Genomic DNA, 18,891 nt, shown 5'->3' with positions numbered 1-18,891 from the left:
ACTTGAAACATAGGTACAAAGACTTAATAATACAAAGTTACTGAATAGCTTTACCAGCATAATCGGCAAAGTGGTTGTCTTTAGTAACAAAAGAAGTGCATTCAAAGAAGAAAACAATCAGGCTTGAGAGAGCAATCTGGCAGTGTAAGGTGGTAAAATTTCCTCTCAACTTCCATAAGCCATCTGTACCATGGCAAATACCAGAGCATATAGGTAGTCCTCAACTTACAACCATTTGTTTAGTGATCAAAGTAATAACAGCACTGAAAATGATTTATGACCAGTTTTCATGCTTATGACCATTGTAGCATCCCCATTATCATGTGATCAAAATTTGGATGCTTGGCAATTGATTTATATTTATTGAGATCATGTTTTGTGACCTGACAAGTAAAGTAAATGGACAAGCCAGATTCATTTAACAACTGTTAGTAATTTAATAGCTACACTGAATCACCTAATTGTGGCAAATTCATAAAATTCATTTACTTACTGAGCAGCAAAAGTTTTGGCCTCAGTTGTGGTCAGAGTTAGTTTTGCTGCGTTATTGCGTTTCCACAGATGCAATCCAAATAGATCCCCAGAAGGTGCATGCAAGTGCTCTCCCAGCCATCTACCCATAGTGGACAAGTAGTTTAGCATTTCCTAAGCTTTGCAAACTTTCATAGGAAGTTTATTCCAACTTTGCACATAAGGCTGCTGAAAAAGAAAGTGAAATTTGGACAGAAAGAGAAGAGTTCAATGAGTTAAAATCGCTTTTTGCCACGCAGCCCCGTCTCCCTGACACATCAGTGAAATTTATTGTCCAGAGAAATGCGTCAGACACAGCATTTCTATTGCAGGAGTAGCCAGTTTCTCACATGTGACTTTTACTCCAGAGAGAGAACTCTTCCAGAAAGGAATTATGGCACTTTTAACACAGAAATTTAGCAGTGAAAACAGCTTCTAAAAGCACCTCAAAGTAACCAATGACTCTGGCATTCACTTAATGACCATGATGTTTGCCAAATGTTCATTATGAAAAATGGTCATAAAATCAGTAAATTCAGTTTGTATACTGTAAATACCAAGGACTTATCTTTATGCCTGCTTAACTGATGCAAATACAATATTTCCAGATAGTTTTTTGTCAGATCTTTCTGTCATTGTCTTTACTGTATTTCATTTCTGACCCACAACTTATAGACGCTTTAGTTATCTTCAACTGGTCAAATTTTAAAATATTGTTTTGCTCTTTTCCCCTCATTTTCCCATGAAAGTGATCTAGTATGCTTTCTCAATAACATGATGAGTTCTTGGTTAATTATTGAGTTGGGATGTGCTTAGTTCTAACAAGTCACTTTAGGCTGCTGAAGATTCCCCCCCCCCCCCATACTAGGCACTGACTTTCAGGCCCATTTAGAAAAGTTAGAGGCCCGATTTCCACAGAAGTATCTGTCCAAGTAATGTCTCACCAAAACTTTCCAAAACATTTGTCAGATCTCACCTGAACCCTTTAACTCTCTGTGGACTTACTCCTCTTTTGAAAGTGCTAGTCCAGTGCTTCACAAAAGGTCAATTTAAACAAAGAGGGAGCTTTATGTTGATGGCTAAGGTCACCAATGAGTGCATTATAGGTTAACCACTCCTGTTGACAAGGATTTTATATAGCTGTTCATTTTACTATATTGATTACTTCATCTATGGTAGGAGATAGCATTTTGCCTGCCTTTATGCCATTTTGCCTTTTGTATGGGCTACATAAAGGTCCCACAGGCAATAGCTGATCAATGTCCTCCCCTTGTAGTATTTATCATATATCTCCATAAAGGTGACTTAGTTCACTTTTAGTATTTTAATATTAACTGAGCATGAAACTCTTCCTTATCAGTTGTTCCCTCCAGCTGTATCTTATTCCTTTCTTCTTCACCAGTGACTTGTTAGCTATTTTTGATGTGGATTTGGTGTTTTATGTATAAAAAATAGCAAGTTGATAATTGTGTGTCATGCTGTCTCCTGCCGTGAGTGGTGGCAACAATGTGATGTGCCACATAGTGTCTGGCTGTGAGTGGTTGCAGAAGTCAGGCAGCAGTGTGACAGGTGTCAGGGCATGAGAAGCCTGGCTGTGGCCGTCCTAAGGTAAGTGGGTGCGGGTGTTAGGGCAGCTCCATCCCCCCATCACAGCTTAATTTTTACGCGATTCACTCTACCTCATACCAGGCTGTGGGACTGAGGGACAGAGTCTTAATTAGGGCTTATTTTTGGTAGTGCTTATATTAGGTCCACACATAAAAATCAAGCTAGGGCTTAGTTTTGGGATAGGTAGTATTTTTAAGAAAACACAGTTATTACTATATGACGAAAACATTTACAAAGTGGTTGTCTGGACTTGTACACCCTAAAGTTGATGGCTCTAACTAAACCCAATCAAATGACTGTGAATTCAGATGCAGACCTGTTTACTTGGAAAGCATGGCTTCTACTGGCTTGGGATGTCATGTTTCTGTAATAAGTATCTCCAGCACTGTGTATGGAGATTCTTAGGTCACAGTTGTCCCAAGGTGCTTTTTCAAAAGGCAACTGGTTAAATTAAATAAATCTAAAGGAATGTTCTTCTAAAAACTAATTGGTATAATTCCTGGAAAACAAGACATATTTCTGAGATTTACCCTGTGCTTACTATGTTTTTTTCTTCTATAATTCCTTCTTACATAAAGCTCTGAAAGAATGTTTTAGCTAGGTCAGGAAAAATTATTTCCCAATCCTTAATAATTTAACAGATAAAAATGTAAGGTGGGGCTACCAGATCTTAATTGCCAAAATCTAGAAAGCTACTAAATGGCAGCAATAGGATTACAGCTTTCTGTATTATTTTGTTTTCCTCTAATGGTTATTGGATACTTGCAGCTCAGATCTTTACCTCTATTGTGAAGTGACAAAAGCATTAACTGAAATTCCTATTAGGCTATATATTTTCCCCAATGAATAAAAGATTTTATCTTATTTAGCATATGGCATACAATGACAGGGAAATGGTAGATACAGTTCAGTCCTGACAGTCTAGGTCAAGGGTCAGCAAACTTAAACACTTAGAGCCATTTGGACCTGTTTCCCACAGAAAACACTAGGAGCCACAAAGTTCCTAATTGGAAACCCCCTGTTCAATTCTGCAGCTGACCGGAAGTTCAGTTCCCCCACCATAGAGTCTCCTCCTAGCGCAGCATACTTTTTCCTCTACCTGTCATAACCAAAAGCCCTATCAATTGTGGAGACAACTGGAAAACCCATCCCTTGCCATAGTCTTCTCCTGAAACATTCTGCTTCTCTCCCCCCTCCTACCGGAAGCTCCTCTCAAAATTGTGGCGCCGACCAATGATGGAGCTGCAGCAGAGGGAGGAAAGAGCCACATGTGGCTCCAGAGCCGCAGTTTGCTGATCCCTGGTCTAGGTTGTTAGTTCATTCTGTAAAGTGCTTGCATGCCAACTATGGTACCTTTACACATACACATACACACACACAGACACAAACACACACACACACACAATTATATATAGAGAGTGCAATTCCACCATCTCTTTTATTAGGTCGATTTTGTTTGAACAATTTAAATTCCTCTAAGATGTATGTTCTAGTCAAGGATTTCATTCCACCAAGTTTAGTAATGGCTACAATGTCATAACTGCTCTTGTGTACTAGGACTTCAAGTTTAGTTTGTTTCTCATACATCATGCTTTAGTGTATAGACATCCGAATCTCTTTTGACTGATATGGTTATTTGCTTCCTACATCTGTTTTCTATCTGAATTCCTACTTGGTTGATTTATGCTTGGAATTAGTTTCTGAAAGTTCATTTCCCTCTGAGTTTTAGCTTAAAGCCCTTTGGATAAGATGAGCCAGTTGGTTTTCAAGGTGTTCTTCCTGATTATTGTGAAGTGCAGCTCACTCCCTGTAAAGTATTCTGGGAATCCAAAATTTTGTTGATTACACAATCTACTGTGTTGAGAATACAGAAGAAAATACCACCACCTGAAAGCCATCTCTTTACTTTCATGCCTAGTTGTTCATAGTCTCTTGATATTGTTTTTAGGCTCTTTGTTGTGAAAGGATCCCTGAAGGATTAGAGTGTACAGAGTGTAACCTAATTCAGCTTTTGTTAAATTGCTGTTGAGAGAAGCTCCATTGTAACCTAATGTGCCAACTGCATAGATAAACTTTCTAGGCAAATTGCCAAGCTAGTAAAGTAACTTCTTGTGAAAAGTAAAAAGTGGATTGTGCCAAGTAACCTTGCTTGTAACTTGAAATGTGTGTTCAGCATTCCCTAACAAAGCTCTGACTTATATGCCAGAAAATGTATTTCTTTCCCCTTCTAAGGTCTAGTTTTCAGAGCGCTGAGAAAAATAATGAGGTTCACGTAACATGGAATAATGTTTCTAACACTATGATGATCTATGCAAGCTGTATAAGACTATAAGAAGTTTGCCAAAAAGTTTTTTTCATGATGGTAAGGTGAATGCTTGTTTTCTCTCTCTCTGCCTGCTCTGCTAAGTTGGGAGACAAAAACATCCTCAAGTTTTTGCTTTCTGTAGAAAATAAAAACTGATTATCAGTAGCTTCGTGTTCAGAGTTTCATTGGAATTATCAGATTTTGAACTGAATTCAAAAACCTTACATATTTTCCTGGTGCCCAAATGTGTGGCATTTTATCTCGAGAGCAATGTTCCCTTGGGGAGACTCCCATTGAGCCCCATGAGCCGTCATCATCTTTGAACAAACGGAGAGCCTTCTTGTTATCTCCCAGAGGAAACCAGACCTGGAGGATCTTGACGTCAAGAGGCCTCCCAGGACCCTTGCCCTTGGTGACTTCATGACCACCAAGAATGTACCGTATATACTCGAGTATAGGCCGACCCGAATATAAGCCGAGGCACCTAATTTCACCACAAAAAAACTGGAAAAGTTATTGACTCGAGTATAAGCCTAGGGTGGGAAATGCAGCAGCTACCGGTAAATTTCAAAAATAAAAATAGATACCAATAATGTTTTTGAATATTTATTTCAAAGAAAAACAGTAAACTAGCGGTGTATTCAATGAAATACTTCACTCACCTCATGATGCTGATGTCCCGCTGTGATGATGATGTCCCGTGCAGCCGCGGGAGCGATGTCCCGCCTCCTATGACACACAGCACAGTGATTCCTATCATTGGATCACTGTACCAGAGGAGGTGGGACATCGCTATGTGGCTGCTTGCCATAACAAGGAGGAGGTGGGACATCGTTGCAGAGCGGCAGGAGGGGGAATCGTAAGACAGCCCTGCATTACATTAGAACGTGAGGAGGGGGGATGGTGCGGTGCGCGCTGCGCGGCAAACTGACACAGAGGGAGGGGAAACTCACAGGGGCACTGGGCCATTCACGAGTGTCACCCAGCGGCATGGCCCCGCCCCTTTTTCTCCTCCATTTCGGGCAAATTTTTCACTGACTCGAGTATAAGCCGAGGCGGCTTTTTTCAGCCCAAAAAGTGGGCTGAAAAACTAGGCTTATACTCGAGTATATACAGTATAACTCGGTTGTGAGAGGACCTGAGCACCCTGGCTAAATCAAGGCACTGAATGTTTAGAAGGTGGGAACAGGGAATAACAACTTGATGGTGGTGAGTATAATTTTATTAGGGGGAAGGTGGGGAGTGTTGCATAAATGGAAGAATGAGACTGAGAAATTCCTGTTAGAAGTGTGCCAAGTGTGTTACACCGTAATAGACCTAAAAGATGCCTTTTTCTGTATTGCCTTGGCCATAGAGTGCCAAGATTACTTTGCTTTCAAATGGTCCATTCCAGATAATAGATGTTGCTGCCAGCTGATATGGACTAGATTACCCCCGGGATATAAAAACAGCCCTACAGCCTTTGCTGCTGTCCTTTCTGCAGACTTGATGCTCTACCCACCACACTTTTACAATACGTAGATGATTTGTTATTGGCAGCTGAAAATGAACAACAGCTGGAAGAAAAATCAATTGAGTTATTGAATCATCTGGCTAAAAAGAGATACAGAGTTTCCCCAAAGAAAATCCAATGGATTAAACAAACTGTAAACTATTTAGGTTATAAGCTAGACAAAGGAACTTGATGCTTACATGAAAGTAGACTCCAAGCACTGATGAATGTGAAACAACTTAGGTCCTTCTTGGGTATTACAGGATATACCAGACTTTGGATCCCCCCCTATTCTGTAATAGCCAAACCACTGTACCAACTGACCCAAAAGGATATGGCTTGGGAGTGGACAGGGGAACATACCCGAGCCTGGAAGACCATAAGGGAAAATCTAGTGAGAGCAGCTTGTTTGGCTCTACCAGATGAGTCCCAAGGATTTGACTTGTACCTAACAGAACAAAAAGGCTGTGCTGTGGGAATCTTGCTACAAAAAGTGGGTCCAGAAATAGTTCCAGTGGCCTACTTGTCAAAAGGCCTGGATGAAGTTGTTAAAGGATGGCCTACGTACTTAAAAGCAGTTGCAGCTTCAGCTGTCCTGATTGCAGAATCACAGAAAATTATGGTTGGAGCCCCTCTCCATGTTTCACACTTCATGCAGTTCAGACTGTTAGAACAAAAGCTTCCTGCTTGGGCAACATCCAATAGGATTTCCCAATATATGAGTACTATAGTGGAGCAAGAAAATGTTCAATTATCCAGATGCCAACTTTAAAACCTTCTACTACTCAGAGCACTGAGAAAAATCATGAGGTTTACGTAACATGAAATAATGTTTTTTTTTTAAATAAAAATTTATTTTTAAACACACAAATACAAAGACATAGACTACTTTTACACAACACACTGGAACTTCATGTTCCTTCTTAAAGCAGTTTTAAATTGGTATGTTATTTCCCTCCTAATATATTTCACTTAAATTTCACAATTTTAAACCCTCGTTTCATTATTTTTTACTTATCTATATTTTGGCTGTCTATCTCTTGCAGACTTCGTTCCTCTTATGTATATGTAACATTTATCCTTGGTTTGTAATTATTATCTTTCTTAGGTTCTTGTCATTAATCTTTATTTCTTTCTTCCAACCACCTGTACCATTTTTCCCATACCAGATAATATTCTGCCTCTTCCTTTCCCTGAATTTCTTTTGTTAATTTGTCCATCTCAACACAGTCCAGAATCTTTCTTACTATTTCATCTTTATTTGGTGTCGACTTATTTTTTCATCTCTGAGCAAGTGCAATCCTAGCCACACTAATTATATGTAAAATTAGATATAGACTCTTTTTTATATTTAGTTGTCATTATACTAATAGGAATGCCTCTGGTTTCCAGTCAATTTTGTTTCCTTTTATTGATTCCAGCCAATTTTTAATTTTTTTCTAATGTTTTTTGGCTGCCTTGCATGTCCACTATGTGTGATAATATGTTCAGGGTGCTTTTTCATACTTCCCACATTTTGGGGATATCGTTGGTGATATTTTTGCTAATCTTACGGGGGGGGGGGGGGAGTGCCATCTGTAAAACATTTTATTCTGGTTCTCCTTGCATGCCACCGACATAGTCATTTTTAAATTTGTCCCCCCAAATTTTTCCCATTTTTCTAATATATTATAGCCAAAGTTCTGCGCCCATCTTACCATCTATTCCTTTACTACTTCTTCCATTTTATATTTCAAAAGAAATTTATATACTCTCCCTATCATTTTCTTTTCTGTACTTTGGATTATCCTGTCTAATTCATGTTGTTCTACTTGGATTTCATGTGCTTGATATCATTATTGTATCTAGATGTAATTTGCAAGTAGGTTAACCAATCTACTTTCGTGCTTTGTTCTGCCAATTCTTGGATTGTTTTCGAATTTCCCTGTCCCTTGATTAAATCTTTGTATCTTATCAATTTATTTATATCTATAAAATTTGGGTGTGTCATTTCTGTCTAGGTTAGCCAATTTGGAATTACCATGTAATGGTTCTTTTAAAAAAATTGTGTCTATTTTGGAGTAACACATTTCATTTAAATATTTATGGGTTTTATTTTTACCATCTCATAGAAATGTATGCCATCCTACTTGCAAATCATGGCCTTCTAGAGTCAAGATTATTTTGTTTTTTAACTCCAATCCCTCAGCCATGCTAGTGTTGCCGTTTGTGAGTATAGCTCCCAATCTGGTAGTGCTAGACCTCCTCTCTCCTTGCTGTCTTGCATTAGTTTTAGTTTGATCCTCGCTTTTCTCCCTTGCCATATAAACCTGGATGTTAATTTGTTTAATTCTTGGAAGAATGTTTTGCTAGGATTGATTGATGCGACTTGTAACAGAAATAAAATTCTTGGGAGAATGTTAATTTTCATCATGGCTACGCATCCCATTAGTGATAACTGTATATTCTTCCAACTTTCTAGAGCTTTCTTTACTTGCATCATTAATTTATTATAATTGTCCTCTGATTGTAGAGCACTTTGCCAACACCCAGGTCCCCAAATATTTCACTTTCTTAATTGTTTGCATTTTAGTCACTAATAATGTTTCTAACACTGTGACGATCTGTGCAAGTTGTGTAAGATATAATAAGTTTGCTAAAAAGTTTTTTTCATGACAGTGAGGCGCGTACCTGTTTTCTTTCTCTCTCTGGTTGTTTTGTTAAGGTGGGAGACAAAAATGCCATCAAGTTTTTGCTTTCTGCAGAAAATGAAAACTGATTATCAGTAGCCTCGTGTTCATAGTTTCATTGGAATTATCAAATTCTGAGCTGAATTCAAAAACCTTACAGTTGTATCAATCATCTACACATGAACGGGGAGAAAGGGATAACAAATTGTGGACTTAATTATAGACATTTTCAACTATTGCTGTTTCATCTTTAGCTGTACATTTTAATGTATTTTATTTTGGAAAATAATTACAACTCAAAATTTATTGCAAGCTTCAATAAAGGAAAATTAAAATGAAATTAAGTGGAACATATATATCAGCAAAATTGCACATTTATGTTTTTTAATTTAAGATTGAGAATATTCTTATGTCAAATTAATTATCTTATTTCTGCCCCTCCCCCCAATTGTTCAGACTGAATTCTGAGAAAAATTTTCTCTAATAAATTTCCTTCAGTACTAGATGTTTGTTGTTTTTCTCTAGGGGAAGCACTATAGCTCAATGCTTAAGACTCTGAGCTTGCCACCTGGAAAGCTGGCAGCCAAGTTTCAAGAACTAAGCTCCATGCAACAGAGTTAGCTCCCATCCTCAACCCACTGTATTCTTTTGAACTCCCAACCTAGCAATTCGAAAGCATATACGTGCAATTACATAGATACCACTTCAGTGGGAAGATAACAGTGCTCTATCACATCATGCTTATCACATGACCATGGAAATAGCCTGGTCTTTCTTTAGCCTTGAAATGGAGACCAGCACTTAATGTAATGACTAACAAGGTTATTTCCACATGGATTCCTTTATGTTTTTTGGACATTTATTGGTGATGGACATAAGGTGTTGTTTTGTAAGAACGAAAAATTATAATAAATACACAAGAGATAAATCACTCAAACATAATTTCATCAATAATATGTATTTAGAATAATACATTATCTGTATATTTTGGCATCCGTTTTCATATTACTTTTATATATGAAAGAAACCTATTTTTGGAAAAAGTAAATATTCTATTAGATTTCTACAGTAAAATAGACTGAGAATATATATATATGGGATTTTAATATATTATGGGATTTTAGTTCAAAATCCATTTGATATTGCACAATCCATGGTAACATCCCAGATTTTAGCATTAAATCCTCTTTGCTACTCAACTCAAAATATAATCTTAAAACATAATAACATTTAACAAAACAATGGTCAATCCCCAATATCTTTCATTTTGCTTCTAAGTTACCAGCATTTTTTAAAAACTCACATCAGGCAATTTACAATTCTGTTTGGGATTATAGAAGCACTGAGAGAATTTTAAATCATAATCAAAGTATCTGCACTGCATTGGTCAATCCATTAACTAGACTTGCACAGTATTTGTAATAATATCAAGCAGTAAGTAAGCCATATCGCTCATTTCCTAGTCTTAAACTGGCTGAATTTAAAGTTCAAGCTAATTTGTACAGAGTGCAAAAGAACAGAATAATTTCTAGCATGATGGTGTTTCTGTCAAATAAAAGTTCTAGTGCTTGGCATGATAACAATATAGCTCTATGTTATAGTATAATTCATTCCTCACATAGTTTAGCACCTTTTGTACCAATTGAGGAACCAGAAATTTACCTTTGTTCTCCTTCACAACAACTACTACTACTACTACTACTACTACTACTACTACTACTACTACTACTACTACTATACAATTGTATCACAGAGGCCAGTTGTTTCGCCGGATTTGGCATTGATTATTATTATTATTATTACTATTATTACATCTTTGGTGAGATTCACAGCCTTTTGGGCTGGTTGTAGTGGTGGGTTCCGGATCATGTTCCAACTGGTATGGTTGGAACGGGCCTGGCGTTGCCCACAAGGACTTGAGCAGCCTGCGCGTGGTGCGCGCATGCATCGTACCTGCCAGCAACACCTCCGAAAGCCTCCGTAGTGCTCCAGCTGCTCGGCGGAGTGTTGCGCAGGTGCTGTACATACGATGCGCCTGCGTGGAAGCGCCGAAGGCTTTAAAGGACAGGTAAGGAGCTTGGGCGGATGGGTGGGCCTTCCGGAGCACTATACTGGAATGGTACCCAGTGCTCCATGCAGGCTCCAGTACGCCCGTACCGGGGCGTACTTCCTGCAACCCACCACTGGCTGGTTGGTAGCTCAACAGCTTGAGTACTAACCAAGGACCTAGAAACTGTTCAGGTAACATTGGAGGATATAAGCTGTTCCAAGTAGGGTGGATTATTATTATTTAAAGTCTATGCTTAGCAGATATTGGGAAATATAAGTTATGTCTGGGGATCAGGAATTCATAATACTCAACATTAATAAGAAGAGGTGGAGTAAAATATTGCTTAACTAAGTACATCTTCTGCTCCTTGTTTCAAATTTTCCTTTAAGCTTGTGTTCAGCATCTTCAAGAGAAAATATTCAAAGCTTGTAAAGACAATGTGTGATGCCAAATATAGTGATGGATAGAAAAAAGAATAGTTCCCTCCTTTTTGAAAATGGGTAAATAAATAACACCAAACTTTTAATAGGTTTTATACTTGGTTGTAAACTGTGTCATTGTGTAGGCATAATCAATCAACGTAGGCCTGCTTCTAGATTGCAAATTAATTAATCCTGCGTCTCAGACAACAGCAAATTAATTAATCTTGCGTCACAGGCAACATGTCAACTGTATTAAGAAGGCACCCATTTGTAAAATGGAGAGATATCTTTTTGATGCCAAACATCGCCTTTTTGCATGTTGAACTGCTTTCCCCAACTATACCTGCCATACGTGTTGGGCAAAAACTCCCAGAATTCTTAACTTATATAACCAGCAAGAACTGTAGCCCCAAAATATTTGGCGAATACCATGATCAGGGCTAGATTTAGATATTGTAAGTATTGGAAAGTTTGCTTTTTGGAAACTACCAACAAAGAATAAGGCTGCATGAGAATTGAATTTACAATAATTAGAAAATGGAAGACATACAACTGATAATCTCCCTCGATCTGGGGCTCCACGCAAGATCTCACCCCTTGGGGTCAAAATGATCAAAAGAACGGTGAGCAAAAATCTCAGAACCACACGGGGGACCTAGTGAATGACCTGCAGAGAGCTGGGACCAACGTAACAAAGACTACCATCAGTAACACACTACGCCGCCAGGGACTCAGATTCTGCAGTGCCAGACATGTCCCCCTGCTTAAGCCAGTACATGTCCGGGCCTGTCTGAAGTTTGCTAGAGAGCATTTGGATGATACAGAAGAGGATTAGGAGAATGTCATATGGTCAGATGAAACCAAAGTAGAACTGTTTGGTAGAAACACAACTAGTCGTGTTTGGAGAAGAGAGAATGCTGAGTTGCATCCAAAGAACACCATACCTACTGTGAAGCACGGGGATGGCAACATCATGCTTTGGGGCTGTTTCTCTGCAAAGGGACCAAGATGACTGATCTGTGTACAGGAAAGAATGAATGGGGCCATGTATCGTGAGATTTTGAGTGCAAACCTCCTTCCATCAGCAAGGGCATTGAAGATGAAACATGGCTGGGACTTTCAGCAGGACAATGATCCCAAACACACCACCTGGGCAACGAAGGAGTGGCTTCGTAAGAAGCATTTCAAGGTCTTGGAGTGGCCTAACCAGTCTCCAGATCTCAACCCCATAGAAAATCTTTGGAGGGAGTTGAAAGTACGTGTTGCCCAGCGACAGCCCCAAAACATCACTATTCTAGAGATCTGCATGGAGGAATGGGCCAACATACCAGCAACAGTGTGTTCCAACCATGTGAAGACTTACAGACGTTTGACCTCTGTCATTGCCAACAAAGGATATATAACAAAGTATTGAGATGAACTTTTGATATTGACTAAATACTTATTTTCCACCATAATTTGCAAAAAAATTCTTTCCAAATCAGACAATGTGATTGTCTGGATTTGTTTTCTCATTTTGTCTCTCATAGTTGAGGTCTACCTATGATGTCAATTACAGGCCTCTCTCATCTTTTTAAGTGGGAGAACTTGCACAATTGGTGACTGACTAAATACTTTTTTGCCCCACTATAGTAAGAGCATTGCCAAGAAGCATGAATACAAGCAAAAACAAAGCATATTTTCATTTGAAGCAGATAGGAGGACTGATAAACTGACAAAACTGATAAAAACTTTCATATACTATATGAAATAATAAAACTATAATTGTTTAAAATCTGAAAATTTAAGGCACCCCTTCAGATTCTGTGATCCTAAACTGTAGCTTACTTAGCTGGGAAGTTAATTTAATATATTAATGTTTATGCAAAACTGATTTTCTATCTGTCTGTTGCTGACTCAATATAACCAACAATAATTAGTGTTATACATATGTTAAATCTTCTAAATTGAAAAATAATATTTTTATTCTTAGCTCTTTAATAAAATGTATTTAGAATCATTTTGGTATGAAATGCAGCAGAATATAACTATATTGACTATTTAATAAACAAAATGGCTTTTGAATAACTGGCATACAGTTTAGAATCAATATTGCTTTCATAAAAGCTATGCTTTTTCTGTATGCATATATATTTAAGTGTGGTTTCTGAATTATTGCATAAATATTGGAGGATTTATATCCTTCCGTAATTTTATTGCTTCATATGTATGTGTGTGTCTGTGCATACACACAGAGACACAGATACACATATGCATGTGCACACACATGCAAACCCACTCATACAAAAATAATAGTGTTTCTTGCAAGATATTTTATACAGGAAGAACTATGGAAAATCACTTCCATCATAAATCACCGGCCGTTGAACAGATAGGTGGAAAAATACTTTTTTTGAGATAAACCTGGAAGAAAAACAACATAAGAAAATTAGTCAAAATGAAATTGTAAAATTAAGAACATCAAGGAGAAACAATGAAATTACAGGTAGTCTTTAACTTACAATCATTAAATGACTGTTCTAAATTACAATGATACTGAAAAAAGTGATTTATGACTGTTTTTCACACATGTTGCAATATCTCCATGATCAAAATTCAGATGCTTGTCAACTGGCATATATTTATGATGATTGAAGTGTCCTAGGGTCATGTGACCAGTGTTTGAGACCTTCTGATAAGCAAAGTTAACAGGGAAGCCAGATGTACTGAACAACCATGTTACTAACTTAACAATTGCAATGATTTACTTAACAACTGTGGCAAAAGAGATTGTATAATGAAGTAAAATTACTTAACAACTATCTTGCTTAAAAGAAATTAAACAACTACAATTAAATAAAGTTCAAATCTCTTCCTCTGAATTGGATCAATGTGATCCTAGCCACAGAACAGATGGCTATTTTTTTCTTTATGGCAAAATTGCCTCATACAATAGAATATAATAATATATAAACCAGTAATGAAAAGCCAAATAAAATGACCTTTTACAACTTAAATAGAAACAATTAAAGCATCAACAGATTTCTATATTCACTCCACTCAGAATTAAATAAGTGATAATTCCTAAAATCTCCAAAACATCAAAACTGTAAAAAAATACTTTCTGCTCTGTAGCACACCAACCTAGAGAAAGTGTTGTCAAAAATAAGTATGTAAATTCCAGCATTTCGGATTTTTACATTCCCTCTGATAGTTTCCTTATGAGAATTGCAACGAGTCATAGGTATAAGAACCTGAAAAATATATATCAGTATATTAGCAAGAAGGAACTTTTCTATTATTAACTTGGGGAATGAATGAATGAATAAGTTTTTAACCAGCCTGCCAAACAAATGCTTTCTTTATATATTGACCAAAACTTCCATCATTATCAGCTCATAATCAGCCACCAATTGATTATTTATTAATTAAATTAATATATCCCTCATTTAACTATCAAGCGACTCTGGGCAACCTACAATATAAATCCTATAATATAGTAAAATCAATAATATAAAACATTAAAATGTTAAATATTAAAGTTAACAAAATCAAAAGCTTCTGGCGGTGACGTCATTGTGCCTAGAGCGGGGTAAGGGAACTCTCCTAACCCCTAACTCTAACCTCTTCGTTTGGGCTCTTTTTTGGAGCACTGCTGATCCTGAAGAGATCAGCAGATCAAAGGAGATATTCTCATATATATATCTTTTATTTCATTTTCATTTTCATTTTATACAATCACTTATATACTGTGCATAAAAAAAAAAAAGAAAAAGGGAAAAAAAAAAAAAACCCCACATAACACTTCATTCCCCCATACACCCTCTCTTCTCCCCCTCCAACTTTCCTTTCACCCCTCCAGCATTCCCCTCTTCTACTTCCCTACCCCCTCAGACATCTCCCCCTCCCTCCATTTCACCCTCCATACATTCCCTCTCATTCCCTCTTTACTTCTCCCTTCTCTTTCCCTCTTCTCCTCACTTTGGTGTATCCATACAATTCAATTTGTTTTTAACAATAAAAGTAGAAAAAGAAAATAAGAAAAAAAAAGAAAAACGAGCCGCAGTACACAAGTGAATTCTTATTGTTCTAAGGATTGAAACTGTAATTCCACCCTCCCCCCTCCCCCCTATAATCCCCCCTCCCTAACCCCCTTACGGCTTCGCAGGTCCCATGCCCGGCATAATTCTTTAACAAGCATTTGAGTATAATAAGGCCAGCTAACTTTAAAATTAAAAAAATAAAATAAAAATAAAGCCAAAAAGAAAAAGGAAAAATAGTAGAAAATAAGAAATAAAAAACACCCACACTCACACACAAAAAGAAGAAAGAAACAAAAAGGGTCAATAAACCCACTACGTTAACACAGCTTCCCATTATCTGTAAATCTTAAACAATGTGACTCATTCCAAATTTCGATTATTTTGCTACTTGCAGGGTTTCAAACTGTATTAGAGCCAGGTAAGTTGATCAATTAGAATTCCCCAACTAAAAGTCTCCTTGCTTTGCCTATCTATTCAGACCTTTAATTTATCTCTTTTTTATCCAAATATCCAAACCTTTCTATAACACCATTAAACTCAAATACTTCTTTCATTTTTCATTTCCAACACCTCCCTTTCTATCCTTACCCACCTCCACATATAAATTTTTTACCTTCCACCCTGCCTTTATCCATATCCACATATATATTTTATCCACATTCATTGCTCCTCCCATGTTTACTCCACTTTCCTGAAGATTCTCCGACCAATCTTTCTTAACTTTATATTGATATAGCAACTCAAACAAACATCAGCTTGCGTTCTAGCCCCAGGTAATCTAATTAAACTTTCGCTGCCCTTCCCTCTCCCACGCACCTCCCAACTCCGTTCGTCCCAAACCGCAACTCAAAAAGATCACAATTTCCGCTCTCCTCGCCTAAGAAAATAGTTCATGCACAATTTGAGTTAGAGTTCAGACAAAACTTCTGTACAATATATGTCCACAATCAGCAACGCTTCTTTCAGTCTCCATGTCTCATCATCGATATGCCACTTTTCCATTTTATCCCAGACAGAAATCATAAAACTTTAAAAACATCGCTTAGTCTTTATTCTTTAGTCTTCTGCCCTTCCGGAGGAGAAAAACAACACCCTCCGCCTTGTAGCCACGTGTCTCGCTGTTTGTCTTCTCCTTCTCCTTGCCTCTCCCCAGATCCGGATGAATCAGGAAGTCCCGCCTTCAGGGTCTCGTAGTAAAATTTTCGGGCTTCACCGACGGAGTTAATGCGGTGTTTTTGGTTGCCAAATGTAACTGTAATACCAGCTGGGACTTCCCATTTGTATGGAATCTGAGAATTTCTGAGTTCTTCGGTTAAGAAAGCGTACTGTCTTCTTGTTCTTAATATTTGAAATGGTATCTCTTTAAAAACAATCAAGTCCTCCCCATCAATTATCAACCTCTTTCCGTAAAGCCTCTGTATTATCTCATTTCTAGATTCCCTTGTAGTAAAGTATATTATTATGTCCCTCGGAAGCTGTCGCTGTTTTGCTACCCAGGAATTCTGGCGGTAAATTCTTTGAATCTGCCAATCAAAGTTAAGTCCCGGACTTCCCACCAAGCGACTGAAAGCCTCAAAGAATGTCTGTTTCAAATTCTCCTGTTGGTTTTCACGCAGTCCTCTAACTCGTATAGCAAAGGCAGCCTTGTTATAATTTATCATGACAAGTTCTTTTTGGGCAGATTCAATTTCCTGTTCTAACATTTGGATTTTTGATATCAGATTAAGATTAGTTTCTTCCAAAAGTTCCAATTTGTCTTCCGTTTCAGCAATATAATCTGTCATGACTGTCATTACTCCGATCATATCCTGCTTTGCCTGAGCAATTTTAGCATCAAATTGATCACATAAATCCGATATCAGTTGATTAATCTCCTGTCTGAAATCATTAAGCGTTTTGAGAAGGAATTCTTGTGTTAGCAAATCTCCCGTGGAGGGTGTAGGAGACAAGGGTAGCGACTTCATAGCAGTTTTTGGAGATATGTTATTAAGGAAGCGCTTCTGTTTAGGTTTGGGAGCCATTCCAGAATAAGAATAAAAGACAAGCAATCAAGCGAGCCAAAAATCAAAGTCTGTGCTCCCCTCAGTTAATCTTTTAGCAATTAGTACGGAGAAGCCTTCAGGAGGGTAGGGCTTACTAGGTACATCACATCAAACACAAAAGCTACGAGATCGCCATCTTGTGACGCAGCTAAAAAAGAAAGGGAGCCTTTTGCGAAATTGAAGCTGGTATTTTAAATAGTAATAGAAGAAATTCCTCGGGAATGGTCCCCGCCCGGATTGGCTTTTAAATAGCTTAGCTTTGTCCTGGGGGGGGAGGCAATCTGCCTAGGCTGCAAAAAAGGCAGCGCGGAAAACTGGCCGGAGTAAAGGCTCAGCTAATGTTGAATCTCTTCTCCATTCACAGCAAAAAAAGCTATGAATTACAAAGAGATCCTAACGACTGACCTCCTCTCTGCCCCTTTCTGCCAGAAAGGGGAGATATCTATAGATCTTATAAGATATACGAACCAGAGTCCTGGCAGGAGCTTTTTTGAGCTCCCGACGGCGGCAGCTCCTCCCCTCGAAGCCTGATCAAAGGAGATATTCTGTAGACTCTGGGGTGATAAGGCAAATCCCATGCGGATAGGAGAAACCCCCTAAAAGGGCGAAGAAATATCCTATCTTCTGGTTAGGACCTTAGCAATGGTGGCTGCATAGAAGGAAGAATAGAAATAGAAGCAGTTGAAATCGGATGCTTGTTTTTATTGCTGACAATCCAGAGAGGAAAGCAACGCAAAACTGGCAGAGAGGATGTGCTGGAAGTAGAAGTAGCCGGGAGAGAGGCTATTTTTACAGTACAATTTTGCTGAGAAGGAGCGGAGCAGAGACGCTGTGTTAGAATGGACAGGAAGGGACAGCCGGAAGAGCCTAAAGATCAGCCACAGTAAGAACGAAATCCTGACATGGGCTTCAGAAGATAAGAATTGCTGAAAAGAGTTGGAAGGTTCAAATAAGTGACTGCTTAATAGGCAGGTTGGTAAATGGAGTTCCCTTTTCTTTCTGCTCACCAGTCCTTCTGCTGCTGTGTTGAACTTTTAAGCATTTGATATTTGTCTGACTAGGAGCTTGGAACAGAGATCTGTCTGGAAATAAACTTTTGCTTTGTGTATATTAACTGTGATACTAAGGAGATGCCTAATGGACTGCAAATTTGAATGGTGAAGCTTGCTGTGTGAGAACATAGAGAGACTAATTACAGAAGTGAACACTTGTATAACCGATAAAATTGAGAAACATTTATTGATATAAGACAAGAGTGTGATATATAAATTTATAATATATATTAATCAAATTAATTAAATAGAATACTACATAGGAATGTTTAAGTATTGAAAGGTGATATCAAGGAAGGTTAATAGTTGAATTGTTGCTGAATAGTGGATTATACAATTATTTATATTATTGATATTACTGATAAAGTATAAACAAGGTTAAAGTTATAGCCAATTGTGGGCAAGGACAAATAGCGGGTTAAAAATGGCAACCTCAGTAAAATTAGGGAAAAAGACCATATCCATACTCAGCAACACCCCCTCTCCTCAAACCAAAGGTCAATCGAGAGTGCGTGGGGGTTGAAGAAAGCTGAAAAGATGGCAGAATCAGCGGGACCAGCACCAATGATGCAGAACATGCAATCGATGCTCCAATTGATACAGTAGACTTTGGCAAAAAGCCAAGAAGAGTCAAGGAGGAATCATAAAGAATTAAAAAATGAAATGGGAGAATTGAAAGGAACTATCAAGAGTGTAGATGATAAAGTCAAAAAGATTCA

The 18,891-nt window shown here is 37.9% G+C and overlaps 1 protein-coding gene across 2 annotated transcripts in view; it reads right to left on the bottom strand.

Annotated features, from left to right (window-relative positions):
- Window positions 1-13,258: 13,258 nt before the first annotated feature.
- The window catches only part of FYCO1 (FYVE and coiled-coil domain autophagy adaptor 1), a 130,241-nt gene continuing 124,608 nt past the window's right edge, over window positions 13,259-18,891 (bottom strand). For both annotated transcript variants that reach the window (XM_032235241.1, XM_032235242.1), the window contains exons 17-18: window positions 14,180-14,289; window positions 13,259-13,459 (exon numbers count right to left, since the gene is read on the bottom strand). In XM_032235241.1, the coding sequence (XP_032091132.1) occupies window positions 13,384-13,459; window positions 14,180-14,289 (186 nt within the window). In that variant the 3' untranslated portion in view covers window positions 13,259-13,383. The remainder of the gene's footprint in view (window positions 13,460-14,179; window positions 14,290-18,891) is intronic.

Source organism: Thamnophis elegans, chromosome Z (assembly GCF_009769535.1).
Source record: "Thamnophis elegans isolate rThaEle1 chromosome Z, rThaEle1.pri, whole genome shotgun sequence".
NCBI lineage: Eukaryota > Metazoa > Chordata > Lepidosauria > Squamata > Colubridae > Thamnophis > Thamnophis elegans.
This window is presented reverse-complemented; position numbering and strand designations above follow the sequence as displayed.